The following is a 13,281-nucleotide window of genomic DNA, read 5'->3' as shown; positions in this document are numbered from 1 at the left end:
ATATTTTTCTAAAAAAGTATTAATAACACTCGTTTATTTTATTTATTTCAATTTCTCTATTTTAGTGCGTGATATTTGAATAATTAATTTAGGAATGAATAATGCGTTAAAATGAATCTTAAGATTATTCACCCTCTCTTAGCATTATTTAATATGTCGAAAAATTGAAAGTCGCAACCGAAAATTATAAAAAAGGGTGTTACTACGTACTCAGAAAAACAATTGCAGTTACCGAAAAAGGGATAGAGGGTATGCACCAGTGCTGGGGCGAGTAGTAGTTACGCCTAAACTGAGTGCAAGGATATAAGAATATTAGAGTAAGGATCAAAGGATGAAGTCCGCTGCCGCGGTCGGCGAAAGCCCTCAGTCAGGATCTCGGGGCTTCCGCAAGTAGAGGGGATGAGAGCGCGCAAAAGTGGGGAGTAAAACAAAATAAAATCGTCTTTTGGTGCAGTTCAAGTTTCAACGGTCCGTCAGTTTCATACTGTAACTGAAAACGGTGAAAACCGAAAAAGAACATTATCATTTTCCTTATGTTACGTTACTGAAAATTTCGACTATTGAAAATGGATGGACTGTCGAGTAGCGAAGAGAACGGCACGGTTCCCGCGCCTAGTTCGAGCACTTCGGGTAGTTCAAATGTTCCGGTTGTGTTGGGAAACTGTGCTAGTGGTAGTTCAAGTGCTAGAACACACTCGCCAAAAGTGTGCGTTACGCCTGGTTCGCAGATCCTTCTTCAGAGAAATTCTCTTTCTCCCAATGTTCCCAGGAAAGTTATGAGCAAAAACAATAACAATACAAGTTAGTCATTTTATTTACACTACATAACTGATTTTTCTTTTAAGACTTATTTTCATTAAATAACAATAACTTTTGAAATTCATGTAAATGTAGAAATGGTACAAAAATATTTAACAACAATCACGTAGTTTTTTATTTATATTTTGCATTATTTTTCTATTGATTTGGTATCTACACCAAGAATAGTTTTTTACGGAGTTTTCAGTAGTTTGTACTTTTTAGCTTATCCAGCTTTCCCAGGAACGTTATGACCAAAACAATAACAATACAAGTTGGTCATTCTATTTATACATATATATTTATACAACTGATCTTTCATTAAGACTTATTTTCAGTAAATAATAGTAACTTTTGAAATTCATGTAAATGTAGAAACAGTACAAAAAATAATAAACAACAATTGTTGTTATTCCGATATTTTATTATAGTCTAAGATACGATTTAAGGTCGATTTGTAACGATGTGTTTAATGGATAAAAATTATTGGATATGCAATTTAGTATATTAACAATTATAAAAAACGAGGCGCGATATAATTTTGTTCTGACTATAATTAAGTAATAATTAAAAAATGACTTTTTTTGTAAATTAAAAAAAATTCCGACCCATGTAGATATTATTTCAGATGTTTGTTATCATTCTAAAAGGTCTTTTGTACTTTTTCTCTTAAGTTGACAGTTTTCAGGTTATAAACAATTTAAAACTGGAAAAAGACGAAAGATCTTCAAGGCTCAAAAGCATAAATAAAAAATATAATTTTTGAAATTACGAAGTACCTAAATTCAAGTTCAAAACTTATTCTATCAGTTCTTCATAAGTATTTTGGACATATTTCATTTTAAAACATCGTTTTTTAGTTAATGCGGCCCGATCGCCCGTCTTCCCATAAGGAACTTGTCTCATAAACAATCAAAAAGATATATTTTACAATAAAAAATGGCACAAATTATTATCGGGACCTGATAGAAGAAGGCTTGAACTTGAATTTAGGTATTTGATCGTTACAAAAATAATATTTTTTACTTGTGTTTTTGAGCCTTAAACATCGTCATCTTTCGTTCTTTTTTCAGTTTTAAATTGGTTATAACTCGAAAACGATCAACTTTAAGAGAAAAATTAGAAAATACCTTTTTTGTTTAGAACGATCCAAAAAACCTGAAATAATGTGTTTTTTAATTTATAAAAAAACATTTTTTAATTATTAGTTAATTATAGTCAGAACAAAATTGGATCGGGCACCCCTTGTTTTTTTTTTATAATTGTTAACATACTAAATTACATATTATACAATAATTTTTATCCATTAAACAGATCGGTGCAGATCGACCTTATATCGTATCTTAGACTATTAGTTTCCTCTGTGAAAAAATTCGGCATAATGACTATAAATTTAGGAAATTAATAGATTGTATTCTTTTAAACAAATTTGAGACATTTAAAAAAGAATACTCAAAATCTAGAGACTATTTAGTAAATTTTATGTATTACACCCAAGTATTTTTAGAATGTTTAGAAATATCCATATGCCCTAGCTATCCCTATTTGCATTCGTTGTTTGTTTAGTTTGATAAAATATAGTGGCATTTTTTTTTATATATGTTTCTATTATATTTTGCATTATTTTGTTCTGAAGCTATTTTCTTGTGGCATCTTAATGCAATTTACTATTTTTGTTGGAAGTAAGCCACTATTTTACTTTAAAATTGAGTTTATTTAACGTTTCGATTTCCACTTCGGAAATCGTTCTCAAAATACAAAACAATAATAATAATTAGTTAACATTATAGTCCAGAGAAATAAAGATTTTCTCAGGACACTGAAATATTCAGGTAGCTGACTACTTTGTTAGTTATTGTAGACATATAGAAAGAAAACGTACCTGTTTCCTGCCTAGAGTTCGCCCCGTTTTTTAATTATTAACAATTTAGTGCAAAAAACGCGATTTTTTCGATTTTTTGCACCCTATTAAAAAGCTGAATAGTTGACACAAAATTACACAATTTGATTTTATAGAACATTGAAAAAGTTTCAAAATGCCGATTTTTGAATGTTAATAAGTCAATTTGTTGCTTCGCAAATTGCAAACTAAATGAAAATTGATATTTGTTATCTAATAACTTTTACTAAATTTAACTTTATTGATTCACCCAAAGTTGGGTATTGGGGTACTTAACAAACGCTCAAAATTTGAGACCGATCCATTCATTAGTTTAAAAGTTATTCTATTTGTTTATACCAGAAATCTTTGTTTTGCAATAACATAAGACAGACAGTAATGAATATAGGGCAATTCTGCGTATGCCAAATGAAAGAAGAAGAATGATACTATCAAAATGTATTAAAAAAAGATAAAAAAATTATTTAATATAGTCAAAAATCCTAATGCCAAATTTTTGAAATTTTGTAGTTTAAAAACATTTAGAATAACTTTAAAAATATTGTCCGTAGAAAAAATCTTTTTATACATTCGAAAAGCTTGTTTTGTAACACGAATTTTCAAACAGAAAAATTTAGCCTAAGTTCATTTGGACCAAAGTTAGCCATGTGTTTTTTCTTAATTCACAGCTAATTTGTTTATAATAATTAAGGAATCTCATTAATGCCATTTTATTAAAGAATGGAATTTGTATTTTTTGTTAAAAAAATTGCACAAACATTGTACTTTCACAGGACCGTCTACGAATTTTCAAAAATGTAGTTCAAATGGTTACTAGGGGGAACCTACAAATCCACCGAGTTCAAATACCGAAAAAGAAATACAATTTTCTGTACCTCCGGATCTACTCAATGGATTTTGATCTTTCTTTTTTTAAATTTGTATGTAATTTCTACGTACATTACAAATATGCAATTTGTTCATAAATTTATTAATTAATAAACAGTCTAATTTGTTTAAACAATCCTTGAAAAAAATAATGTCTTACCAAAAATCTATCTTTTTAATCATAGTATCATTAATGATTATAGAAAAAGTTAAAGTACACTTTAATAAATAAATTGTTTTTATTAAATAATTATTTATTGAAAATAATTTATTTATTAAAGTACCTATACCTTAATGTTTTCTATGATTAATAATGATAGTATGATTAAAAATGGATTTTTGGGAAAAATTATTTTTTCAAAAATTGTGTAAACAAATTAGACTGTTTATTAATTAATAAATTTCTGTACAAATTGCATATTTGTAATGTGCACAAAAAGTACATACAAATAAAAACCCATTGAGTAGATCCCGAGATATAGAAAATGATAGTAGTTTTAAGTTGCTTTTTTAGTTTTTGTCGGCTCCCAGCTTTCCCCTTAATTACCTCGACTACTCACCATTTGAACTATATTTTTAAAAATTCGTGTAAAATACCAGATTTTCGAATATGTAAAAAGATTTTTTCTACGGACAATATTTTTAAAGTTATTCTAAATGTTTATAATCTACAAAATTTTATTTGCATTAGGATTTTTAACTATATTAGATAATTTTGTCTTTTTTTAATACATTTTGATAATATCACTCTTCTAGTAGCAGAATTGCTGTATCTTCATTATTTTCTGTCTAGCGTAGATCTAAGCCTATAAACTCTAAAGGAACAGTTACGATTTCAACACTTTCTATCTCGGAAACGAAGCATTTGTGGACATACGTTTAAGAAACAAACTGTCATTATTTTTTCAAGGAGAATTACCCCTTAAATTTTTCCATACTTATTTAAAAACACCCTGCATCAATGAAAAACATGGCTACCTAACTTTTTTATGGTCTAACATAAGCGAATTAATCAAAAAACAGAATGTTGAAAAAACATGGGGCTGTAGTTGGGTTTTAATTTCAATATTTTATAAATTCTTGAATATTCCACAGTGTGATGCGAACTTTGAGAAAAAAACACAGTTTTATTGGTAGGTAGTACACCCGGTAAGCCCGGTATACAATGACAATTTACCTATCTAGCAACAATATTATTACAGCGATATTGTTAAAGAATAAGGCTATAACATGCCAAAAAAATCAATTGAATCGGACAACAAGTTTGGGAAATTCGAGACCTCAAAAATTACCCATTTTTAAGGTGGTGCTGCGTTAATTTCTTGGAGAAGTGTAGGTGTATATGTGAATCTGCAAATTCCAGCTGTTGTAAATAATATTAATTTTTATTCATGTGTGATCTATTATATTCTCCCATGGCTTATTATTGTATAATGCGTGCTACAAAATGCATCTTTTTGTACTAAGATCTTTATCTGCATATTGTTTTCTCATGGTTTTCTTACATTGCAGTATAGTTTATACATAATAGTTTCAACATTGTGATGCATTTATATGATAATTTGTAACGTCTCATTAATTTAGACATTTTATTGCGATCCAAATCTTTCTCAAGCTTGGTACTGAGAATGTACTTTTAATTATTTCATAGTTCCAGTATAAACTCAGCATTTGATCCACAATCAAGTACTTAAAGTTTTGACTATCATAAACATACTTATGAATATAAAACATACTCGTATATATATTACACAATTTATTTTAATAGCTTAATTTAATCCGTTTGCCCCATAACGACAAGTATGTTTCCTTAAAGTCCCGGGATGACTTTAATGAAGATTTAATAGTTGATTTTACGTGAAATCAACTTTAACTTATGAATATCAGAAAAATAGTGGTTGCTCGTGATTGGCTTTGAATAATAGCACAAAATTCATCATATTCAAGTAAAATTCTCTTGTTAGTTTACGAAACGGTTTACGAAATAATGGTTTTATGGATGCACTGTATATCTTGCTGATGTATTAATTGTCTACCGACAATTATTCCATAATCAATAGAATTTATGTCGGGACTGTGAGGGGGCCAATTTAATATATCATTATTTATCTCACTTAAATATTGAGTAACGCCACGTGATACGTGAGGAAGCCTTGCTTTATCGTACATTAAGACGAAATTATTTCCCATACAAGGTACGAAAAGAACAAAATGTTCAAAGAAAGAAAATATCTGTAATGTACGTTTCGCTATTTAAAGAGACTCCATATATAAATATACCAAATTTGTTCTTGCTGTAAAGGAAATACAACCCTAAATATAACAAAGCCTCCATTAAACAATCTCGTCTCTCTTATGCGCTGTGCCTACCGCTTACCTGGTCGACAAATAACTCATAAGTGTCGATCAGAACTGTTTGCATTAGGTGTCTTCATGTTTTTAAAGTTTTGATATTTTTGATTGTTAATTTAATATTGTTTCACTTAAAACACATGTTAAAGAATAAAACCGTCTATTTTCTTTATTTTTAAAGATGTCAGGGAAATTAATAAATTAACAAAACATTCACAAAACATAAGACTACAACATTCTTTCATTGTATACCCACCCTTGTACCTTGTCCTCCATACAGGGTATCTCAAACTTAATATAAGAAAAAAATGTCGTTTCTTCCACCCGGCATAAGCTCAAAAAATAAGTTTGAGTAATAGCATAAATACTAAAAAAAAAACAAAATAATAAAAGGAAGCTAGCGATATCTGTTATCCGTTCACGAGAAATTTAACTTTTTAAAAGAGCATAATTTTTTGTGATGCAAAACTTTTGCGGTTAAGTTAAGTTAATTATACAGGGTGTCCAGAAACCCTCCTGGCAAACGAAGACCGGAGATTCTTCAGATAATTTTAAGAGACAATTTAACCCAATTCACCTAGTCCGAAAATGCTTCCTATCCTAAGGGAGCTAGAGCTCTTTAAAGATGGCGTTTTGTAATTTGTTTTTTTAATACCTTTAGAACGCTTTTATTTAGAAAAACGAAAACTGGTACGCCTATTTATCTTCCGGAGATAAATCGATTTACTCAATTGCGAATTTCAAGAACAGGTCATGTGCGTCCGTTTTGGGTAGGTCAACGGATATTTTATCGCATACTTTTTGGCTTTCATTTTTAAGCATTTTTGACACTTACTAAAAGTTACTCTTGCGTAAGTCGGTAAAATACACCTTCTTTGACAATTATTTTCAAATTTTTTTGAAATTCAAAAAACGAAAGTTTTCAAATCGATATTTCTAGAAAACGGTGCATCCTACCGACTTAAAGCAATAGTAGATACCTCTAGTAGTACTAGAATACCTCAAAATTTAATAATTCAGTGACAAAAATGCGTAACAGTTAAAAACAAATAAGTTATGTGATAAAATAACCGAATTGAGAAATTCTCAATTGATGAAATCGATTTACCTCTGGAAGATTAAGGATTTACTGGATTTATCTTCCAGAGATAAATCGATTTACTCAATTTCGAATTTACAGTACAAGTCATGTGCGTCCGTTTTGTGTAGGTCACTGGTTATATTATCGCATAATTTGGCTTTAATTTTTAAGCATTTTTGACACTTAATTATTTAATTATAAGGTATTCAAGTACTAAAAGTTACTCTTGCTTTAAGTCGGTAAAATACACCGTTTTTTTGCCAATTATTTTCAAATTTTTTTCAAATTCAAAAATCGAAAAATTTTCAAATCGATATTTCTAGAAAACGGTTCATCCTACCGACATAAAAAAGTAAGAGTACCTTTTAGTACTAGGAAACCTCACAACTTATTAATACAGTGTGAAAATGCTTAAAAGTTAAAGACAAAAAAATTATGCGATAAAATAACCGTTGCCCTACCCAAAACGGACGCCTATGACCGGTACTAGAAATTCTAAATTGATGTAATCGATTTACCTCTGGAAGATAAATAAGAGTACCAGTTTTCGTTTTTTTAAATAGAAGCGTTCTGGAGATATTAAAAAAATATTACAAGGCGCCATTTTAAAAGAGCTCTAGCCATTGAATTGTCTTGAAATTATCTGAGGAATCTCCTGTCTTCCTTTGCCAGGAGAGTTTCTGGACACCCTGTATAAAAAAAAGTAGAATTATTCGTACAAATTCTCGCTATAAATTAATTTTCGGTCAATTTCCCTTATGGACGTAAAACTTTAAAGTCAATTATTTCTTTCGTATTTCGCTGGCTCTGTATATAGACTTTCACGGTTGGATTTCCTGGTTTTCTCTTATAACATGTACCGAAGACAAATGCGGAATAATCTCACGAGAATATTATAGTTGGCTGTGGACGTTGCCGTCTTTAGAACAAAAAATAATACCGTAAATAGATCTAACTGGTTCGTTTTTAACAAATCGATATCTGTAGTGTTTTTACTCACATTTTATTGTATCAAATAGTGAGGGATCCGACAGATAGTTAACACGTTCGCTGCCAGACATATTTTTTAACATATGTGTCTACTACGCCAAATATATGTTTTACATTGAGCACTACTGGGCCGCAATATAAAAAACATTGGTCCTATCATTTGAATAACCGTCACTAACTGGAGAGAAAAAGGAATATTTATATCTTTTCCACTAAACATAAAAATGGCATGCAAGAGATGGCATGTAATCGGCAAATTAAAATGAACCCAAAAGTAGTATTCAACTATATTAAAGGCAACGCAGCAATTGATTTAAATCAGATTTTAAATCTGCAGTGAGAGATTTTTAAAAGCATACATTGCGAAACAATGAAGACATAAATTCACATAAACAAGTACCTATCCTATACCAATTGTTCATAATGTTATCAGCATCAGTGGCGTCACAGCTCTTTATGAGCCAAAGCCTTCTTCAGAACAATACTCCGTTCGCCCTATCTCTGGCAACTCTTCTCCGAGCTCTGATTCCAATAGATTCTAAATGATTCTCTAAGTTGTCTTGGTAACTAAGTCTCGGTCTTCTTCTCGCTTGTTGTCCTAACGGCCCTCTTCGGTCAAAAACTTTTCTGACTATGGCATCTTTTACAACGTCAGGTTCTCCAAAACTTCTATACAACTTCAAGTTGTAACGCCTGCACCACAAACCTTGTTCTTTTACCCCTTCATATATTCCTCTTACGATTTTTCGCTCGAAACGTTTGAACAGTTCTTGGGCGTTCTGTGTAAGTAACCAAGTTTATGAACCATATGTTAGTACTGGTCTTATTAGTGCTTCTTAGAGAGTCAATTTAATTTTTCTAGTTAGTTTTGAGACCATCTGTCTTCTTAAGCCATAGTAACACTTATTGGAGAGCACTATTCTTCTTTTAATTTCTTCACTGACATTGTTATCTTTAGTTAGCAGCGAGCCTAGGTATATGAAGGTGTCTACACCTTTCAGTTCTAGGTCGTCAATTATTATTCTTGTAGGTGTGGGGTTGCTTGACCTAGTGCAACACATATATTTGGTCTTTTGAATATTTATATTCAGTCCCATTCTCTGTGCAGATGCTCTTAACCACCGAGATGCTTCAGTCAGAGATATTGTCGACTTACCTATGATGCCATCTGCATATCCGACAATTTGTAATAATTTGTTAAAGATTCACATTAACCTGGGACTCTCGAATTATTATTTATAATGCCAGGTTAAATAAGAAACACGATAGTCCATCAACCTAAGTCCTTTTTTTCATTGGAAGGGTCTTGAGAAATCGTTTTGGATTTTTACCATGCTCTCCGCTCATGTGAGTGTAAGTTCAGTTAATTGAACAAGATGAAGCGGTATGGGAAAATTCTGTCATAGCAAGTAGAAGTTTACCTTTATTAACTAAGTCATATGCGGCTTTGAAGTCCACGAACATGTGGTGGGTGTCGACGCCGAACTCTAGGGATTTTTCAAGGATCTGCCTCACTATAAAGATATGGTGCGTTGTTGATTTATTAGGGCGGAAACCCCACTGATATCCTTCCTGTTCATCATGTTACTGAAGTGAAGACAGATGGAACTAAAGAAAACGAAGAAAAATGTGTAAAAACTGTTATAAGAAGAACAGTGAAGAGCATGGGCGCCAATCTGTAGTAGATACCTTTTGTAAAATTTGTGCGAACGAGTCATTTTTGTGCATACCTTGTTTTAATGAATTTCATAAAAATTAAATAAGATAAGATGCTTATTTAAATTTTTTGCATAGCGATTATTGTTTATTTATTATTTTATTTATGCAAATATGTTAATTTGTTAAATAAAATATATCTTAAACCCAGAACCCTCCTGGTATGATGTTTTTATAGGGATTATGTTTCAATAGGGATCACGTTTCTCGTTATGAAAAAATATAAAAAATTGTATGTGCGGCATATAGCTTCTAGGCCTTGTTGGTTCTACTGTCATACATTACGCCCAGCGACCTAGCGGTTATTATAAAATGTGTTGACCCCATGGGAGCAACATAGTCAGGTAAGACAAAATATATGTTGGCCCCATCGGACCAATGAGGCCTACTGAGGCAACATCAGTTTTTGGTCCTATAGGACCAAAGTGTCAGTGAACGTGTTAGATAAAAATTCAGACTGGAAATAAAAAGTTCACCTGTCAAGTGCCACATTATTTTTCATTAGTAAGAGTAGATTTGGTGGAACGGTAGATATTAGTTTACGGGTTTCAATCAAAGTTTTCAGTTATATTGTAAAAAAAAATATCAGGGTGAAATGGTACTTCTTAGCCACCCTAGGCAAGCGGTTTACCCCCATAAGCAGAGCAATAACTTTAGGTTTTTAGGCGTATCCTATCGAAATAAATAATTTTTCTCTCTTGGTACTTTTTTTATAAATGCTTCTGTTTCGAGTTATTGGTATTTTTTGTTGAAAAATGCCTTAATTGGTAATTTTTGGGATTTTTTTATAAAAAACTACTAAATGAATTCCAATTCTACAAAAAGCTTTGTAATCTTTACGAATTCATGTACAAGTAGGAATATTTTCATAATGTACAAATATTCCACCGCATATTCGAAATACTTGGGTCCATGTTTTCAACCAGATAGAAACCATTTATCCTTGTCAAAATATTCTTACTTGTACTTTAAGGTTTAAAGATTATAAAACTTTTTGTAGAGTTCCAATTCATTTAGTAGTTTCTTAGAAAAAAAATCAATAATCACTAATGAAGGCATTGTTTTCAAAACAAAAAATTTCAAATAATTCGAAAAGGAAGCATTTTTCGAAAAATGACAAAGAGAGAAATAGTAGGTATATTAGAGAGATATCGAAACCGTCGTTTTGTAATAAAAGATCCTTTATTTTGACACTTTTGACATATAAGCATGGATATTTATGTCAAAATAAAGGATCTTTTATGAAGGACGACGTTAAATAGGGTTTTCGATATCTCTCTATTATTCAACGAGCATGTAATGATGACTATTACTCACGATGATGAAGTTTGCGACACGAGCCGTAGGCGAGTGAGTAATATGCATTACATACGAGTAGAATACTATACTTTTTCTACGACCTTTTTTATTTTAATTAGTAAAAAATATAAATATTAACTACTCGAGATTCAAATTATAAAATATACCTACCTAAATGCTGTTTAACAATAGCACGTGGCTGAATAATTGGTTGCCTACTATTACCAAATTCTGTATTATGTATTTTAAAAATAAAACAAGAAATAATCAATTCAAGTTGTATTCGTTTCCGAAAAATTATGAATCCAAATTTGTACCTACTGTCAATGTTTCTATTTCATAAAACGTGCATATTTCATAAAATTATAATATACATTTATATGCAACTATATACAATATAATAATATAACTATATATAATATGTTTTAACACATTTAACACAATATAAATTTATAAAATAAACACAATATTAATATTAGTTATAAATTCCAATTAACACAAACAAAATGCGCTAATGTCACTGTCACTGAAAATGATAAACGTCAAATTTTTTATTAAACAAGATACAAACGTAAAAATATATTAGCAAATAGTTACAGTTAAAATTCCTTTAAAAATCTTTCGAAGTTAATTTTTGATATAAATTACAATAACTATTGTATAAAATACACAAGTTAATGGCATTCACCACTTGAACCCAACTTAGACCGTGAGTAATGACCCGCGAGTAACTTCAGCCCGTGAGTAATGAACTATTACTCACGGGCAAAGTGGGTGTTATTATCTATTCAAAAATAATGAATAATGAGCATGTTATTAAACGGTCGGTCGTAGAAAAAAGTATTTATTTCGATGAGATACGCCTAAAAACATTTTATTTGAAGCGATTCGGATTTTTGAAGATATTCTTCTTTAGGCGCGATTCGATTGAGGGTAAAATTGTACATAAATCTGCGCGCCTGCGCACACAGACAGTTTGTAGTTCGTTGCTAATCTTTCAAGATAGGTATGTATGTATCTGTAACCGTGCAAATAAGTCATTAAAAGAATATATTAGTGTTTTTAGTAAATGTATTATTTATTATAATTCTTGTGTTTTTGGATTTGTATTTCTCTGTAGTAAAATAATAAAATATTATGTAGGCATAACATTTTTACACTATTTGTCGCCGTGTTGTGTAATTATATCCGAAACTTATTTGTCAATTTGGACCTCGCTGGAGTAGTTGGTACGGCGTTAGCTCCGAGATTGGAAGGACGCTGGTTCGAATCCTGGGCGATTCATATTTTTTTTTATTTTTGGTTGTTTTAATAAAAATTTTTTGAAAGTGGTAGATAAGAAAGATAGTTTAATTTTTAAATAAAATACAAATAACCTGTTAAGTATATTTACTTCGTTTAAATTATCTATATAATAGAAGAATATCTTCTTACGTGCGTACAAAGTACACACACACATTCTTTTTTTGTTTATAAGTTATTGATTATAACCCGTTAATAACAATTTCCGGCCCACTTTAAAAAATTAAAAAAAAACATTTGAACTATGGAAAACATAGAATCGAATAAAAAAGGTTTGATGCGGTAGGAATGCAAAAGAATAATCGGTATATTCCGTTTCTAATTGTCTTTTTAGAGGTAAACCGCTCGCCTACTCAATTAACTTTCAATAAAAATGTCGATTTGTCAACACTGCATGTCCCACTTGAACATTTTTGGATTTTAGACTATTTTATGTCAAGTGAGTGAAAGATCTGGGGTACAAGAACTTTGTTGATATTTAAAAGCATTCAACATCTTACATAACCTAACCAAAGACAAAAATTAGGGAATGTTAACAAATGAAGAAAAATATATAAGAACATTGTGCAAATCAAACACCAAAGAAAAATTTTATTATTATTGTTAATTTACTTAAATAAAACTGCAGATACCACAGAGAAGTTCTCATAAAAAGAGATTGTTCCGAAACGTTTTGATTGTGACTTGTGACCTCTTTGATTTTTCAAACACAATTTTTGTAACAAGTAGATTGTAAAGCAAATTGTTTTGGAAGTCATTTTTAAAAGACTAACTTAAATTAAACAGAATATCCCTTTTTTGTGACGTTGAAAACACTCCATCCTAATTCTTTTGAGTCTACATATTCTCAGGGAAATTCTAAATGCATCACTTATAGCACGTGTCATTACAATTTTAAAATCTATATAAATAAAAATGAATGTTTGTATGTATATGTACCTTATAGACTCGCAAACTATGCATTTCATCATATGAT

General features: G+C 30.5%; 1 protein-coding gene across 1 annotated transcript in view; it reads left to right on the top strand.

Annotated features, from left to right (window-relative positions):
• Positions 1-442: 442 nt before the first annotated feature.
• The window catches only part of LOC114333287 (NGFI-A-binding protein homolog), a 242,064-nt gene continuing 229,225 nt past the window's right edge, over positions 443-13,281 (top strand). The window contains exon 1 of the mRNA XM_028283144.2: positions 443-801. Within this exon, the coding sequence (XP_028138945.1) occupies positions 567-801 (235 nt within the window). The 5' untranslated portion in view covers positions 443-566. The remainder of the gene's footprint in view (positions 802-13,281) is intronic.

The sequence above is a fragment of the Diabrotica virgifera genome, chromosome 10, assembly GCF_917563875.1.
Source record: "Diabrotica virgifera virgifera chromosome 10, PGI_DIABVI_V3a".
NCBI classification, from domain to species: Eukaryota; Metazoa; Arthropoda; class Insecta; order Coleoptera; family Chrysomelidae; genus Diabrotica; species Diabrotica virgifera.
Note: the sequence above shows the minus strand (reverse complement) of the source record. Positions and strands in the feature narration are given on the sequence as shown.